This window comes from Neolamprologus multifasciatus, chromosome 6 (assembly GCF_963576455.1).
Source record: "Neolamprologus multifasciatus chromosome 6, fNeoMul1.2, whole genome shotgun sequence".
In the NCBI taxonomy this organism is placed as follows: Eukaryota; Metazoa; Chordata; class Actinopteri; order Cichliformes; family Cichlidae; genus Neolamprologus; species Neolamprologus multifasciatus.
The window spans coordinates 31,471,699-31,490,865 of record NC_140444.1 but is presented as its reverse complement, the minus strand read 5'-3'; the positions used below and the strand labels follow the sequence as shown (position 1 = coordinate 31,490,865).

The 19,167-nt window shown below is 40.5% G+C and overlaps 2 protein-coding genes across 2 annotated transcripts in view; one reads left to right on the top strand and one right to left on the bottom strand.

Annotated features, from left to right (window-relative positions):
- Positions 1–19,167, bottom strand: part of LOC146517339 (zinc finger protein GLIS2-like) — a 340,746-nt gene that overhangs the window by 43,989 nt on the left and 277,590 nt on the right. The window lies entirely within an intron of this gene.
- Positions 5,050–17,663, top strand: pdgfaa (platelet-derived growth factor alpha polypeptide a). The gene is made up of 6 exons (XM_085163590.1): positions 5,050–5,785; positions 6,131–6,227; positions 9,901–10,008; positions 10,184–10,377; positions 16,060–16,186; positions 16,892–17,663. Exons 1-6 carry the CDS (start codon positions 5,723–5,725, stop codon positions 16,900–16,902), a joined length of 600 nt encoding a protein of 199 aa, XP_085019716.1. The 5' UTR covers positions 5,050–5,722; the 3' UTR covers positions 16,903–17,663.

Sequence of the window (19,167 nt, the reverse complement as noted above, 5' to 3'; positions counted from 1 at the left end):
TTCGTGTGAGACTGATACCTGACATTTTTTTCGTGTGAGACTGATACTTGACAACTTTTTTCCTGAGACCTGACAATGTCCTAAAATGTACACCGTACCGCACGTATGAGATTGCAATCCTGGATAAGTCTCTCTAGCTGGCTTGGGACCAAATATTCCTGCGTAACACAATAGGTTTTGGCACATATCCAAAAGTGGACTTGCTCTGGGTCAGCGCAATCCATTCTGACCTTTTTAATTTTTATTTTCTTTTGAAAGAGCTCATAATAACTAATGTCGCCTGGCCTGAAGAGAGATTGGAAGGGAAAATGTGCGTAAAGGGTTTTTTTTTTTTCCACCATGTGTTTGGTTTTGTGAATAAAGTTGGGGATAACCCTTAAACCCCGCCCTGCTCATAAAACTTTTTATCCCCTGCTGGATTAACTGTAACGGTCTCTGTGTCTCTTAAACACTTTTTTTTTTGGCTTGCTGCTCATTATCTCCAACATTTAATTCTTCTGTTTTCATTTTACTCTGGTTTCACTGGTGGCATTCCCATATTCTAGAAAACAACAGTTTGGGCGGTGGAGCTGAGTAAAGCAAACCCTGCTGAAGTGCCATTGAACACAGACACTACACATGGTGACATGTCTGGGAACTGTAAAAAAAATGAAAAGGAAAATGAAAAGAAGAAAAAAAAACATGATACAACTAACTTTTCCCCTGGGTTCGTATAAATAAACTTTATATCTTGGAAAGTTATGTGGGAGAAAGACAGAACAGATTTATGTGGGAGAAAAAGAAGGAGAGGAGGAAAGAAGAAGGAGAAGAGAGTGTAAAGAAAAAAGTCTCCTAGTTAGAATATAATATATAACTATTAACAAAAGTAAATATAATCAAAAAAGATTCAAGATTATAAAGCAACACACTGGAGTTCATAAAGGAGACATTTTCACACCATCCAAGAACATTTAATGTGTGATTTCACCAAGATTCACTTTTTTTCTCATCTCACAATGCTGATTCTCATATGTCATATATAGTTGTGGAAATTGTTGCTGCCCTCAGAAATTCCCAAAATTGAACAAACATGATAAGCGGCATGTTATTTGTCCTGTGTTTAACTCTTTACCCATTCAAAGCCTTTTCTGGACTGAGATGTTGTCATGTTTTAGGCCTGCTCATTGAACAAAATGACTGGGTGTGCATCAGCTGCCTATTTAACTACCCTTGGAAAACCCGACGAACTACTCTGATAGTCTTTATTGATATACTGAGATGTCATGATTGATCATTAAGGGTCCAGGGGAGGTTGTCAAATGTTGTCTTTATGGAGGAAAGACTTTAAGATGCAGAAATTAAGGATCATCACACACAGACCTCGAGACCAGTTAGCCAATCCAGTATCACGGCTTCCCCTGCTGGTACTGCAACTTCTGCATACGTGTCCATGTCATGCTTTGAAAAGGCAAAGTGTGAACTGGACACAGTGGACTGGTATGTCTATTACATGCTTTGCCATGAAATTGGGTTACAATCAGTCAGCAATTCCTTGGTGCTTGGAAAAATCTGTATTACCCTACTGGCTGGTGAATATATGTCTTAGAGGTTGTTGGCAGTTGTTGGGTGAAAGTGGTTTCAAAAATGGTGCTTCACCAAAAACCTCTTTGTGTGCAAACACAAACGCTAACTCTCTATAGAGTAGTACTGACCCTTATAACTAAAGTGCAATATTAGAACAGAAACAGGGAAGGTTCTCATTTGAAATAAAATCTGTGCCTTACTGTTGAAATCAACAAACTAAGAAACAACTTTTGGGCGAGCAGCTACTGCTTCCCCTTTGCATTGTACTCTTCACAGTATCACTACTGCTTCGTGAGTAATTGGTGAGTGTTTTCAAATGAGTCATCATCTTCCTTATAATTAATGGCAAGTAAATTTCACTAAATTCACCTAGCAACAGCAAGCAACCCCTTGCCAACCAGTCATATTTTTGATGTCCACCCAGCTTTTCACCTTCTTTTACCGTTGTCTGACAGCCCTGAACATTACTGTATGTGTATATAATTTAAGAATAATGATATGATTTTACCAGGGATAATATTAAAAAGCAAGATATGTTCATCCAGCTGCACATAGTTTGAAGACAGTTAGCTCGTAAAATCTGCTGATAAAGAAATTTTAACATTGCCAGCTAACCAGATCAACCCTGGAACAAAACAAGATCGACTTGAATTTGAATGCGTTAACATTGTCTAACATTAGCCAAAAGAAGGGCAGCTCAGTGTTTTGGTTTTTGGTTTCTGCAAACAAGCCTCTATGAACTTAATGCACTGCTGATGTTGACTGCCTTGAAATAGAAGTCATCTGCTTTGCACTACTTTGCATAGTTTAACTTCGAGCTTGTCTGCAGAAAACTTCCACTTACTGCTGACTATAAAGTGATTTAATATGAGTCAGTGGATCCAATTGAAGGGATGAGCTAAATCCCCACAATTATATGTTAAGTAATAGCAAGCTGTCTTAAGTGTTCTAATCTGGCTCTCTGGATCAGTGCTTTTGAAGTGCAGAAATTTGTCAGCTTTGTGCACCAGTTCATTTAACCCTAATCTGTTGGAGTATTGACTGCTCCACACAAAAGGAATGTTTTGTAGGCAGTAAAATGGCAGGAGTCTGCTTTATATTGTCCCGACTAAGCAATCAAGCTTGCTTAGCAAACCAGTTCCCCCTTCAGCAGTTCTTTTTATTGGATTAAATGATGTGCAATAAAGGCAAAACGCCAGGGGCAGTACAGAGAAAGACTAACCCTCTGAGAGTTATTGTGAATGATACAGACTAACCTATTTGATGCTGTCTCTTTGTCATCAAATGTTTTTCTTTTTAATGTTCTGGGCCTTCAAGAAAGCTCTCATGTTCCAAGAAAATGTGACCAGTATGTTTTCAAAGAGTCTTTGATGGCACAGAGTGCTGCTGGCACAAAGACAGACAACATTGGATAAGATGGAGGGAAGAAAAAAAGAGCAAGTGGGATGCATCAGGGAGTTCAGAGAAGAAGCTGTATGCCAGGAGGAAGTGACAGTGTCATGGTACCAGTGAGGCCATTCAGGATCAGAATCGGTTCTGACCCATTTCCCCTCCATCATTCCGGTTCTTTGTCTTCATTTGTCTGCCTGTTGGTTACACTAAACCCTTTCACAGAAGATGCAAGGAACGAGGTGGATTTTTTTGTGTTAGGGTATTAGCCTCTGTCAGCCTAAATAGGCTTTAATTGGGGGGAAGTTTGGTCCAACACAGGCTGGATTTTCTAGACATACACACACACACACAGAGGTGCCAACTGACCCTGCTTTGACTTCTTTCATCCAAATAAGCTTCATCTTGATATCACCACCATATCTGTGCTTTCTTCCCTTTTCTTTTGAAGATTTTTAATCTCTTCTCCTTGTTTCTTCCCTTGTCCTGTCCTGTCTTTCCTCTGTTTTGCTCTCTGTTCTTTGCCTCACAGGAACATAGTTACTTTCTTTCAGCCTTCTAACTTTAAATGTTACGTGTAAGGATCATAAATGTGTATGTGCATGTTGGAATGCTTAAGGCTGGATTTCCAGATTCCAGCACTGCTTCATGAAGCTTTAGCTCTAGGGGGGGGAAATTTATTTGTTTTACATTCCCTCAAAAACTTCTGTCACTGACCCACAAAAATGCTTGCTGTGTTTTTACTGCCTCCCTTTTCACTGAATGTCATTTAATGTCCATTTGTTAAATTACAGAAAACGTGTTAACATTATAACCAACTAAGCATAACCAACCACAGGATAGTGTAGATTTTGGAGACTGACCTTTAAGGCAGCCTTTGACAGATGCTTTAAAGTTTGCTTTATGTTGTTAATCACATTGAACTTTTTGTAGGTTCCATTTTATTTGTAGATCAGACTTTCTGGTGTGTCAACTATTCTTTAAAAATGTAGATGGGCCGTAGAGCGTTTAGCTTTCAGGTTCCTCTCTTGTGGAACCAGATTCTGGTTATGATTCGAGAGGTAGGAACCCTCTCTTGTCCTTTCTTACATTTATCGCACAGCAGGAAGTAGTCCACTTCCGAAGTAAAGGTGCTGCCTGGAGAAAGCATGCAGCAGACAGCACACACGACATGCTCTTGCTAAAAGTTCAGTTCTGTGCTCTTTGAACATCAGTGCTGTCTGAAATGACATTCACCTTGTGTTGGGGATCTGATAGGTTAAAGGGGTGTCAGACATTTGCGTTACGTAGCTCACATAAAAATTAATTTGTGCATTTGTAAAAACTTGGATCAGGTCACCCTCTGCCAGCATTATGCTGCTACAGGCTCAGGCTGCTGGGGTGAGAACCTCTCTCACCCCACCTACTGCATGTTATTAACTTTAATGTTTTCTGTCTCCTGTGATTTGTGCTTTTTTCCTGTTTCTCCGCTCTCCCTACTTCCTGCCCACTGTTGCTGAGTGTTTGCTCATAGAGGGAAAGATTGGATCATTGGGTTTGTATCTATAATGTTTCCTTGAGGTCACTATTGCTGTGAACTTTTGTTACATGAACAAAGCACTAATAAAATTCTTACAATTTTATGGCACAATGTCACTGTCACCTGTGCATGTGTGTGTAGGGTGGGGGGCACTTGGTATTCCTTTAGGTAGTCTAGGAATCAATCTCCATGAAAACAGCTATTGATCAATGGGCTGCTCAATTCTTAGTGATGTGGATAACTTTATCATATACCAGTTTATCATTATCAGTCCTTACTATTCTGGCATGTCAGTATAAAATAGTCCAAACAGGACCTTTAACTTTATCTTGAGGGAACTTCTAATGCATTGGTCTGAATATGTGATGATCACAAATCATCAAATTCAAACTAAAGGTCAGGTATTGGGTATTGTAACAATATTTCCCGAGTTCTTTTTAGCAAAGTGTCCAATACAAGCGTGATCAACTTAAGCAGCTCAGACTGAGGCTGTTCCGTGATGTAGTTTATTGCTGCTGCTGCTGCAGTGCTCGGTAGCCTTTTATGCAAAGCGCGGTCGCAGTCGCGCGGGCGCGCACAGCTATATCCTGTGACTGAAAGCATCCCAGCTTCATTCACCCCGGAGATCACAGGACTGCTGGGAGCTGCCATCAAACTCCTCAGAGCGGAGATAAAGGCTTTTGGTTCTTTTGCGTTTTCCAGACAGACCTGCCCTCGGTTTGTGAGTTTTGAAAATTTACCAACCTGAAGTGCCAACACGCTCAAACGCTGCAGAGGGCACAAATGGGTGATTTTTGAAAGGCTCATACTGAGGACAAAATGATGGATATTCCTGGATATGTGAATGCAAAAAAATGCCTAATGCTTCCATCGGCACCTGTTCTGTCTAGACCAAAATGAAAAGCAACTGGACATACACTCGATGTCAAGTCTGATTGTGTGATTTGCTTTAAACTTCGGACCTGTGGACGAATATCGGTGGGATCCTAAGATTTGTACTTTTTTATTTTGTTTTATCTTTTTAAAACTCACTTAAAAAATAATCTCTTTGGCAGTGACTTACACCGCGTGCAGAACAAGCAGAGGTTTGCTTCCATCCTTTTAATTTCATTCGGGATTTCACAGCTCTTTCATTAAAACTGAGGAGGTATTCTGTCCTCCCGAGGGATGATGAGAGCAGGGAGCGACAGCCCGGCTCCTTCGGTGGATTTTCGACCTATTTCGGTGCCTATGCAGTGGATCTGAGAGGAGATGAGAACCGCAGTCTACCACATCCTTGCCGGCTACCTCTGCGTGTTACGCACCGTTGCTCAGGTGAGCTGAATCAAAACACTCTGTGTTTAATCTTTTCTGCTGCGCGTTGTGAGATTTTTACTCGCAGCTATTTAGCTTGTAAACAAGTAATAAAACTCACAGAGACTCAGTCCTGAAGGTTAACGTACTAAATACAACAGATGAAATCTAGTTTATTTGCGTAATTACGCACGAACATTAATCTTACGCACAGTTACCTGTTTGATACTTTTTGAAAACCCGCCACCGAGTCAGCTTGAAAGCCAGCTGCAGATAAGTAACGTTTGCGTGATCGTGATTTACGCACCAACTATGGCAGTATTGTGTTCCCACCCCCCAATAAACCCACCCACTTTATTCCCACAGGAGTCTCCTCTCCCTCAGGAGCTTCTGGAGCGGCTCTCTCGCAGCGAGATCCGCAGCATCAGCGACCTCCAGCGGCTGCTAGAGATAGACTCCGTAGGTAAAGCACTTCATTATAATACAAGTCTCCCACAGCCACAAGCTGGATTAATGATCCTTACAGAAAAATGAGGTTATTCATTGAAATATCTGCTCATGTGATGCCTGTGACAGATTTTTAATAAAATATACGAAGAAATAAATAAACATAGTGCAGATAAGATCAGACGTGTTTTTTAAAGTGATGTGAAACATAATGCCAAGTATGCAATTTTAATCTCCTCAGGGAAGTAATTTTTAACTGCACAAGGCTACATCACGTTTGTGCTTGTGATCAGTGTCAGGGTTTCATGCACCAAGTGGGAGCAGACATAACTTGGGGCCAAACCTCTGTAGCATAAAGCTAAATAGTAGGCTACAATTTTTTTTAATGAAATTTGAAAAGTCACAGGAAGTTACTGTAGAAACTCATATTTCTTTGCACCAGATCAACACTTATGATTTTTTTAATCTATCTTTAATCTACTTCTGAAATTAGGAGCCTTGCACATGTTTGTCTTATTTTAGCATGTCATTGAAAAATGATGTACCTTTAGTCATACAAAGATCCAAGCAGGCCTTAACTTGACTGAGTAACAGATAAACATCAGGCACAGGGAGCTTAAATGTGATAGTCACGGCTGCTTCCCTCCCTGTCAGTGCCTTGAAAGACTCTGACTTGAGGAATTAGTTGCATCTGGTTCAAGATTCTTTGTCTTCTCATCTCATCACTGGATGTTTCTCAGAAAGACCAGCAGCAACTTTTGTTTTTATTAAAAAAAACCATCTGTATCCTTTATGCTCTGCTAGCAGCTGACTGTGTAGCTGAGATCACAAAAAAGAAGGCTTTGTGTGCAGTTCAATCATAAACAGTCTCCAACTTTTGAAGAAAAAAAAAAAGGCACCGTCGTTTTCCTTCAATAAATACTGATGTCTGTGTTTATTATGCAGGTAATAAATCTGAGCAGATTGAATCAGTGAGGTGAGACAGGAGGAAATAACTGTGGCATAAAACACACCAATTGGATCCATTCATCCACATTTCAGCCAAATATTTTTATTTTTTTTGCTTCATGAACTTTTTTTTATTTTTTTTTTCATGTCTGCAGTGCTGAGTGGTGCCACCATTAATCCTGGCATCATTGAGATGCAAATGTCGAGGGTGACGGCTCCCCGGCTCTGTGGGGGTCAAGTGGCTCACTTCATTATACTGTTGTCATGCTGCCCATTATTGGTTTGAGAGGAGGGCTCGCTGGAAGGCTGCTGTGTTGCTATGTATAATTCATGCTCAAATTCCTGCATGTCAGGGTGAGAGAAGGAGACACACAGGCTCAGAAAGAGAGAGAGAGAGAGAGACAGAGAGGGAAATGTCGAAGGTGGACTTTGTTGTGTTTTAGAAGCACATTGTGTATGTAGGCAGGCGTGTGTGTGTGTGTGACTGTTTGCATGCACATATGGCCTCAAGAATGAGGAGCGCATGCAGACATCTACACGGTGACAAAAAGAAGCATCAGGCTTGGTATTCAGGATCAAATTAAAAGAGTCCTGCCTAGACATCATTTACTCTGATTTCCTGGAACCTTGCTCCCTTTTTCCACCCACACAGACACACAAATCTACACAAATCCACACTGCACACACAATCTTTGCTCAGAATTTATTGGCTTTAAACATGTCTGTGGGTATCCTGTGGTTTGGAATGACTGAATGGCTTGAAGAATCTGCGAAAAATGTGGACACATCTCTAGAAGACACATACACACACAAAGCTAAGATTTAAAACTAAGCCTTGAGGGCAAGATTGGCTAATATAAATCTTTATGCCATAAATCATCAGTTATTACCTAAAGAATATTATCCACTTTAGGAAACTTTCCGTAAACTGGATGTTTGTCTAATCTCAGGTGTAGTATTGTCACAACCTGCAAAAACCTTGCACAGAAAAATAAATAAATAAAAGATTAAACTAAGCTCACTACCACACATTAATACCACCAAACCAAACTGAACTGACAAATACAATTTATGGCCAAGTGTCAATGAGTGGCAGAGTTTCCAAGATTAAATGTAGATAGAAGATGTTTCTGTGTTTGTAGGAATAACTCTGGGTCCCTCCTCTTCATGAAAACATTCGTGACTGGTGCTTGGTAACTCAAGGTTTCAGCTTCCTCCACAGATTTCCTATTGATCTGAGGTCTGGAGACTGGCTAGGGCCCAGGGGTGTTGAACTCCAGGCCTCGAGAGCCGGTGTCCTGCAGGTTTTAGATCTCACCCTGGGTCAACACACCTGAATCAAATGATTAGCTCTTTGCCAGGCCTCTGGAGAACTTCGAGACATGTTGAGGAGGTCATTTAGCCTTTTAAATCAGCTGTGTTGGATCGAGGACACCGGCCCTTGAGGCCTGGAGTTCGACACCTGTGGGCTAGGCCATTCCACACATTAATGTGTTTCTTCTTTATCCACTCCTTTCTTGCCTCTGTGGTATATTTTGGGTCATTGTCATGCCAGAAGACCCATCGATGACCCATCTTCAGTGTTCTGGCTGATGGAAGAAGGTTGTAGTCCAAGATTTTTCCTGTCTTTTGGCCTCTAAATGCGCTGCCCAAAACATAACGTTTCCACCTTCGTGCTTGACTGTGAGGATGGTGTTCTTTGGCTCATACAAAGCATTTCTGTTCATCCAATCAAATTCTGGTTACATCTTTCATCAACGCCTCAGTTTATAAGTTTAATGTAATTATTTTTCTGGATTTTTAGTTGATATTCTGTCTACTATCATATTTCTTTGTACGTGAGCAAACATACAAATTCAGCAGGGAATCAAATAATTGCTTTCTCCACTGTACATCTAACCAGTAATAGAAGCAAAAAAACTGCATTAAAGTCACATAACAGCAAATAATTCTCAAAATTCACAAAGAAGCTACTCAGAAAGTTCAAGTTTGCTTGCAATGTGATGTCATTTCCAACTTAACAAAATCTTTGCTGTGTGTCTGTGTGTGTGGATTACATTCAAATGTACCTGGAATAGGCACTGAAACTGTTTCTTTTGGGGCTCGTGTACATGCAGAGAACTCAGTAGCTCACTGACATCATAACTCAGTTAGAATAACCTGGTTAAACTGCTTCTCTGATCAGGAGACACTTGATAAAGACATCTGTAATGAGCAGCTTGTTGTAGCATGTAAACATGCCACCATTTTTTATTTTGGTCAGTCAGCTGTCAAGTTATCTTGATAAGGAGATTCATGGTCCCATGAGGATAAATTACAAATATTTTCTATTTTGGCTCGGCCAACAATGTGGCGCGTAAGATTTCATGAAACTTAAGGGACAACTTCTGATGTCCAAAGAACCAGGATCAACTGAAGTGATGCATCATGGCTCAAGATTACAATAAATAGGTTGCATGGTTCAGAATTAACCATTACGTTGCATGGTTAATTCTGAACCATGCAACGTTAGTCCAGTAGTGTCCAAGGATGGAAATGTAGAGCTGGAAATGAGCAAAATAAAAAATATCCAATGTCACCCAAGAGAACATTTGTGCTTCTCAGAAAATGAACTTTATGCATGCATGTTATCCACAATAGTGCGTTAGTATGTGTCTGTGTTTTTGACACAAGGATCTTTGTTGTTAACATTTAGAGTGTGTATTGTCTCAGTATGCTTGTGTTATTTTGTCTCTGTTCAGAGAACGAGGTGATCGAGGAGACCAAACACAGCTACCACAAGGACTTCTCTCACAGCTTCCCCGACCTAAAGAGAGCACACACACATACCAGACACAGGAGGAGCACTGGTGAGAAACACACACACACGTAGTCAGCTTGAGCCTCAGGTCCACTGGTTATCTAACTATTCTTTTGTAGTTTCCAAAAATTCTATATTGTATAACGTTAATAGGAAATATTAGTATTTGTATAAAAAGTGAACCATTGATGCAGGTTTGATCAGCCATGTTTGTTCACCTGCAGTGGTAGAAGAGGCCTTGCCAGCAGTGTGCAAAGTTCGGACAGCAATTTATGAAATTCCCAGGAGTCAGGTGGATTCCACATCAGCCAACTTCATCATCTGGCCTCCCTGTGTCGAGGTGAAACGCTGCACCGGCTGCTGCAACACCAGCAACATGAGGTGCCAGGCGGCTCGCAAACACTACCGCACTGTTAAGGTAGCTTTCTGTTGCTTCTCTCTATACATGTGACCACCTGTGTGTCTGTTTCAGACTCTTGTGTTCAAAAGAAGCTTTGTTTTCACACCACATTTGGAAGAGGTAAAGATTTGCATATAGGGAGTCTTGGGGGTTACCAGGTAGCACAGGTCGACACTACACTGCACTGATGAGCACAGCTAGACCCTGGCATGTAGGGTTAGCTTTGTAATTGTTTCTTTCTGCCTCAAACGTTCCTTCCAACAGAGACCTGTTAGGTAATGAAAACACATGCATATATTCACATATAAAACAAATATAAGTAATAACTTTGTGCTGTCAAAGACATAATTCGGTCAAAGGAAAGAATAAGACTTTATATCAACACTGTACGTGCACACATGCACTGCTTCAATTTTTGATATCCATCATTAATTCATTAATAAATCAATTTCATTTTAATCTTTGCTCATTGCCATTACTTTAAATTTTTCTTAGGAATCAAAGAAAATGAATATAATTGCCATAAACCAAAACTGTGTAACCATACTGTTATTTAACATTTTCTGAACTGTAGATATGTTTATGGAGCTGGAGCCAGGCCAGGCTGGAGCCGGGTACACCCGGAGTGGAAGAGCCATTACCAAATACCACAAATTTTGTATTTCCAAGTTTGTCATAAACCATTTCCTATTGAAGCCAGGCAACTGAGAGACTTCCCATAAGATGTGAAACTGAGGAGTTGAAGTTAGGAAAAAGTATCTGGAAAAGGCTTTGTTGTATTTAGTAGAAGCAGTCTTTTTATCACGTCTAAGTAATCTGCCATTTATCTGTTGTTTTTCTTTGTTTAAATTAGAGTCCCTTAATAGAGACTAACTGTATATGAAGTGCAAAATTGTGGCCAAGAGCTTTGATGCTCGCACGAAGTTTGTTTTTCATGCACTTTGGCACAATTTTTATTTCATTTCTTTCACAAGGATGTCATGAATTTCAAAAACCTATTATTACATTTCTCTAGTGCACTTGTCTGTCTCAGTGCATGCTGTATCTTCTTATATGTCACCTTCAACTTTCATTATGAGGAAGAGGACAAAGACTGTTGTTTGGTGTCTGACACATACAGTAGCCAGAGACAAGAGTTTTCATCCGCAGGGATATCCTGTGACAATAGAAGTGGTTCAAATTAGTTTAAGGGATATATTCTGTGTAAACATTTAGCAAAAGGCTTCTGTTCCTTGTCTTTTACTGGCACTGACCCGGAAAGTGTAGAAAACGAATAATGGCACAGAACGTGTAAATACGCAGCCACTTACTGGAGGTATACACTCTACACCTGCCAAAAACAATTACTCTCCCCAGCTTAACCATTGTGTGTGTGTGTGTATGTGTGTGTGTGTGTGTGTGCCAGTGACTGAAAATCTGGCAGTGAGGTAGCACATGAACATAATAGCTTCCCTTTGATCTCATCCAGAGCTGGAAATAAGACTCAGTAAACCCCAACTGGTTCACAGTCACAAGAGTCCAAGTGGGAGCTGACCCAAGGAGTGTGTGTCTGTGTGTGTGTTTGGCACACAGGAAGTGCATTTATTGTACTTTTAAACTGTGCTGATGATGTTGATGTTAATAGTTACTTTAATAATATGAACATGAAATATTAATTTCGCAGGTTGATTGGTTGATGTTTGACTGATAATCTGGGGTGAGAGGGAAAGACGTGTAAGAGTGTGCTGCCAGAGGTCAAGAGGGAAAACGTGAATAAAACAGGAGGGGAGGGCAGTTTGATACTCTGTGCTTTGGCCCGCTGAAACCCAATCTGAGATGAAAGGGCTCATCCTTTGTCTGCTCACAGAGGAAATCAAAAATAAAGTCACTCGCATGTGCCGAGATTCAGTGCTTAGAGGGTAAACGGTCACGACTGCAACTGCACTCACTTAAAGCTAAAGGGAAGATGGCAAGGTGAAGGTTTAGGGGGTGTGTCCATATGTGAGAAAACAAAGAAAGAGCCTCAGTACTGATATATATATATATGAAGACTACAGCAGGCTGGAAGTCAATCTGTAATGCCCTTTTAAAAGCTGCTGTCCTGAAATGATGTTTACTTGTTTTTTGAGAATAGACTGTATATAAAAGATGGATATAATCATTGTGAGATCACTCACTGCCATGTAAAGTTTCCACTTGAAGCCTCTGCTTTGTCACCTAGCTAACGTTCACAGGTTTGGAAGAACTACATCAGTAGACTGAATGGATGCATAACAACTGCCAAGTTACCTACAAAAAACATAGATTTTTCTTACTAGAACTACAGCAGCAACTGTAGTGTAAGTCTGCAGGAAAGAACTATTCATTTAATAGCTGATCTAATCTAATCTAACTACTCATATATATAACGATTATAGCAGATCTCGACTATTTGAAGTGATGGCTCACCCCTTCTAGCATATTGTCAAGGTCTAGTCAATGTCATGTGTGCTGTTTAGCTGCACAGCTGCTCACCTCAGCTGAACCTCCTTGTGGGTTTTTGTTTTTTCGAAGTCTTAGCTCTGCTATTTCTCAGTCTGTTAAGACTTGAAGCAGAGATGGTTGTGCAATTTGACCTGGCAAAGTGCAGACTTGGCTTGCTAACAAGGATGTTAGCATTACGCATGTACTGTGCTTTTGTGGTTCTTTTATTGTTTATGTAAGATAAAAGTATGTTGGGTGTGTATTTGTTCATGAACTAGAAAGACCCATTGCTATGTGAGTAGCTAGGCTCGGGGCTCTAGTGTTGATGTCAAGTGTGACACAAAACAACATATACCTCACTTAGTGTAAGTGAAATCAAACCTCCTATCAGTGTTCCATTCATTCTTCCAAACGAGATCACACACACCTGTGTGATTCACAAGGCCAATTGACTCACTGACTCATCCCTGTTGCTGTTAGCAAACTAATTTCATTAGTAGAAATATATCTAGCTTATAATTAAAATTGTGGGGGAAAAAAACAACAGCCAGTTTCTTAACAAAAACATTTCTGCTCTGAACTGGAAGAAAAAACCCTGAGTAGAAGCTCACATCAAGACAATAGCTCCTTGGTTCACAGTAGCATCGCTCTGCTAACATGCTAACAGCACATTTTAGCTACTCACCCCTAGGGTTGCCAACCGTCCCTTAAAAAACGGAATCGTCCCGTATTTAGAAACAAAAGTACACGTCCCGTATTGAGCTAATAAGGGACGCACTTTGTCCCGTAATACAGTGAGAATCAAAAGTAGTCTATAAGTTTTAATGTAATTAACGCTTTGTTTGAAAACATAATTCCCAGCCCCGCCCCTGCTTTGTGACCAATGAGCTGACAGCACACTTATTCGAGTATGACAATTCAGATTACCGCTCATCTCATTGGTTGAGGAAAGGTCGCTTGCGGAGAAAATACCGGAAGACAACAGATGACCACAACAAAAAGCATGGCCAACAGGGAAACAAACGCCGACACTGCGGCGCAAGTCTCAGACGACAGTACACCTGAAGCTGGGCAAACACTGTGATTTTCAAACTGCACGATTGGCTCGCATGGGTTATAAGTTCGTAGGTCACGATGCAGGTCTCACACTATACCGCCCGATGCTCTGATGCGACCTGAGTCACACTGTGCCTCCATAAAATGAAGGTTATAACAGAAAATCTGTCGCTCGCTCTCCCTCTTTGTCTTTCACTCACACAGACACACACCACCATCAACTTTGCTAAATTACTAATGACAAACATGATCAGGCAGCTGTGATTGAGCAGCGATGTAAATCCAACTATTTTCACGGTTGTTGTGGTCGTGATAATTTGGTGATGCCACATCGAAAAGGCTCGGATGAGCTTTCCAAAGTTCTACAAGTTGTGCCTCCATCGCTTGAGTCCAGATCACACGCTGCACAGCCGTGCTGCTCCGTCTTTTTCACCGACGTTTACGTGTTTGCACGTGAGCAGTGTGAGCGGCTGCGGTGACACCCTCACGAGCGATTGATGATCGGGAGCTGGTCGTGAGGTGTTAATCGCTTCTCGTTACCCCACGTATACTACGATGGCCTACGATGAAGGCCAAAATCGGGCCGATCACCAAATTGGTCGCACGACTCAAAAATCGGCTCAAAATGGGCCAAAAATCGCACAGTGTGAGCCAGGCATTAGACCAGCAATGTTTGTTCCTCTCAGAGAAAGAAAAAAAGGCTGCAAAAGTGCAGGGAAGAATGGGAAAAGGAAAACACCTGGCTGGAAAAGTGCACGATAACATCTATAAAGCGCACTGCACTGTGTGCCGGCGCACTTTTTCCATAGGCGTGCTTCTAATGGTGGGCACATGAAGAACATGAGGGGCGTGAAAGCTCGGGGAACCCTTAACCAATTTTTGTCTACCAGGCCACGGCAGAACCAGATATGGTAAACACTGGTTTGTTTGTTTTTAAACCCTCTGGTTAAGGTTAAAATGGGCATGTGCAGTGAATATCAGCGCTATGTGGCCAGAAGTGTGATAATATAATTTATTTTGTGTAATAAACAACTGCAAGGATAGATGATTACAACAAATAGATGAGTAATACATAAAAGTAATACATAGATGAATAATGATGATGAGTTATGACGCGTAATCATGGGAACAAGTGGGTTTACAAACGGGAGCAAAAGCTGAAATAATGCCTCTGCTGAAGCCAATTGCACTAAATGCACTAAATGTGCACTGTTACAAGAATATTTTTCTTTCTATTGTTTTCTATTAATTTATATAATTTTAAGTTAAGCAGGACAGAGTTCTTTTAAAGAAAGATTTACTTTTATTATCAAAAGTTAAGCATGACAGGCTTCTGTTTAAGAAAGAGACCTGTTTTATTGTGTTAATGTTGTCATTTTGAGCTAAAAATAAATGGCTAAATGATTTTTGTTTCCCATGTGTTGATATCACAAAGAATACGCATCTACTTAAATCAAATTCAAGTCAAATGGTTAAAAAAAATAATTTCACACACAAAAAAAGAGCTAAAAAATTCACCACACTGGGAAGGGTGAAGACAACTGGGTCGCCCGGCCCTGGCCACGAGGTGTCCCTTATTTATTTCTCAGGGAGTTGGCAACCCTACTCACCCCCTCCCTTCCTGCGCTGAATTGTAGCGTAAGCGAATCACTCAGGACTCACTGTCTTTGTCATGTTTTCTATTGAATATTTCTGGCAGACTAGTTTTAAACAAAAACCTTATAAATGTGATCTTAAAAATCCACTGGATGGCAACAGCTATGCTAATTTACAAAAAAAAAAAAAACCTGAGACTACACTTTGATGTCAGATATGTTCTCCAGTAGCCAGTTCATTGTGTTTCCTATTCTTTAAAAACTTAATCTACTCAGCTTATAAATTTGATTAAGTTATTACCTAGCACTAGCACTAGACAGCTGGTTTGGCTAGCAAGGTGCATCTGGTGCAAGGTGCAAGTTAGCATTTTTGATGCTAACTTGGAACTTTGGGTAAAGGCACACAACTACCACTCAAGATAGCTACACAGAACTTATGTAATTTCTGTATTTCTTTTATTTTTCAAAGCTGGCAGTAGGATTGACTGTACGAATTCATGCAGTGAGCTAGTTAGCCGGGCTTGCCTATGCTAAAGAGTATTAACAAACATGCTTTAATTCACTCCTCAATAAAGTTTTCTCTCTGTCTCACTTTCTCTCCCCTCAGGTGGCGAAGGTGGAGTACGTGCGAAGGCGGCCAAAGCTGAGGGAGGTGCAGGTGAGGGTGGAGGATCACTTAGAGTGCATGTGCACCAACAAACGCCATATCAGCCCAAACTCAGACACAGACAATGGTGAGCATATAGCTGCGTATCTTTGTGTGCGTGCATGTGTTTGGGCGTGGGCGTGGGGGTTTAGGTTGGCTCACTTCACATGTTACGGCTCCTCTCTGAATGTGTCGACTGACACCAACAGAACTGATAACATCTGAGGCATTTACAGTGTTTTTCCTGCCTGAGTTAATTCTCCCTCAGGGCAGCATTTCCCTTCACACACACTAACCCATCCACTCACACACACACACATACATGTGTGCACACACACAGACATATGTTTCAAAGACCCCCATTCTATATTATTCAAATCTTTCCTACTTGACGTAAACAGGGGTTAAAAAAACATTGTTGTAGTGCACAAAGGTTCTTGGAGTTTAACCATCCTATCATCATTAACTGTGTGACTTCTGTTGAACTTGCTGACTTCCTGCAGGTCGCACTTACATCAGCTGAACTTAAAGCAATATATATATGTAATGCTTTGTCCATTTCAGACCTTGGCAGCTCATTGTGTAAATGCAATTACTTTCTATTTCATGATAAGCCAAAAAGGGGAAAAAAAATGCAATTTAAATGTCCAGCAGTGGTGCAGAAAACAGTCCTGTGTGTGTGTGTAGGTGTGTGTGTGTGTGTGTGTGTATGTGTGTTGTTATTCAGTAGAAGATAAAGCTAATGCTTTATGCTAATAAAATAAGTTATGTTCATGTTCCTTTCTTGCAACAGGCATCAGGTGAAGAGCAGCAGACAGATGTAGGAGTGGAGGACACCTTGAGGATGATGATGTAATGGAAAGCAAGGACAAGCACCTTCTGCCTGTGACTCCTTTAACACCTGCCGTCAAAGTAACAGTGAAAAGGTCTAACGGAGCATATTTTGCCCACGACCTTTTGGAGTTTTGATGGAGGATTACTGACTCACCATTTTCCAAAAAAAGAGCAAAGCATCAAACTTCCACAAGTGAACTCCAATTTTTTTTTGATGGAGACGAGAAATGATGAGACGATGACAAAGCGAACTGATATTCTGGTTCTAGGATGTTGAAGGGCATATTGCCTGTATCCTGCTCCTTCTCCAGAGTATAAACCGCTCAGTGACTCGGATTATAAACTGGGGCAAAATCCTTTCTAGAAACAGTGACTGGGATTAGTTTTTGTACTCCAAGATTTACTCTTCCTCAGAAAAGCACTCACACACATGCACGTATATCCTCTTATTTTTATAACGTCTCGTTTTCTATTTCTATTGCTTATCAGTTCTTTTTCTGATATGTTACCCAAATAAAGAATGGATGGGAAATAATCCTTCCGACATGTTACTGATACTAATAAAATATTTATATGAAAACAAATTGGGTGTGGTGGTCAGAAAACAGCTTGCAGCAAACAGGTTTGTCACCGAAGGGTTTCCATGGGAGAGATTATCTGGAAGATTCTAATACCCCATTGGATTTGCAACTGACAGTAACACACACACACACACACACACACACACCCACCTACACACACACACACACACACACTGAATCTTGGCAAAAGTGAAACTAGAAAACAGAAAAGCATGAAAATGCTGATTATGGAGCGGAATAGCCAACAGCTAACAAGTGATCTTTTTGTGCTGTTTAAAGAGTTGTGTTATTTCAAACAGGTCAAGAAAATGACATTAATAGTGGCGTAGGGGAAGTCAAATGTTTTCATTGGTGACCTCATCTGCTGACTCACTAAACCAGAAGGAGGAGAAGGGGACTTCATATCAAACCACTTTCTTCATATTCATTTTCATTACTGCTGACAAGGAGCTCTGTTTCATTTAGATATGCACTCGTTCAGCCAAACCTCCTGTAAAAAGTTAGCGACCTTAGTAAATCTAATAGATCTAGTGAAACTAAAAATGCCCTTTGTGGACACAAACATCAGTTAAGAGTGAGAATCCACTTCTATTACGGAAATCTTATCATTGAACGTGATACATTTTTGGTCATATTAAGGATTCTGATCATTTGGTTTCAAAGTTACATACACAAAGGGAACTCCGACCTTATCTTATCAAGGGTGCCACAGGGAGGCCCTTTGTCCCTAGACTGTGTCTGTGAGGTAGCAGATGGGGTGACAGTAAACTTGCCTGAAGGAAATGCAATACATGGGGAAGCCTTATATAATTTTAACAGAATGGGTGTTTTAACCAAGGACTGTTCTCAAGTCACTCAAATTGTGCATATTTCACATCTACTGTAATTTAAAATGTATCTTGTGGGACAATGAAGGTAGACTATAAACATCTTCAGGCCACAAATGTATAAATTTTGTTATCCTCAAAGGAAGAAAGAAAGAGCCAAACTCGATTTCAGTGGGATTAATTACAAATATTATATATAATTATAATTATAAAAGTATATTTAGTACTTTATTAGTATGTAGAGTACTAGCATTTGGTATTTACAAGGTATATCAGAAGGAATCAACTGATTTTAAATTGCTTTCTGAATCCATTCATCGACAACGATTGAAACACGTATTGTTAGAAAGAGCAGATTTGTGAGATTCATGTGGTTGCTGGTAGGTAGCATATCAACAGCAGTGGCTGCAGTGACTCCAGACATGCTCACAAAACTACATGGACATATGCTGTGTTTCTGCAAGACGTCACATTGAGTGCAGTAAATTTGCACATTGTGGATTTCTTAGCTACCTTGCTTCATGATAATATGACCTTTGTCTGCAGATGATCATTAGGGGGTTAATGCTGTACAGTAAATGTTCAATCAGCAGTCAAAACTAGCTTGAGTGTCTTTAACTTGGACACATATGTGTGATATCGTTGAGAATAAAGCTTCACGTGTAATCTTTTTTCTCTGGAGCTTGTAGCTGCAGCTCACAGTCTTCTGCAGCACATGAAACGTCTAGTCTCCTTCATCGCTTTGGCTAAAGCTATCACATGTTAACATAGGAACCACAGCTGCCTTATGTCACAACTAAACAGCAAAAAATAGAGACTGTGGAGTG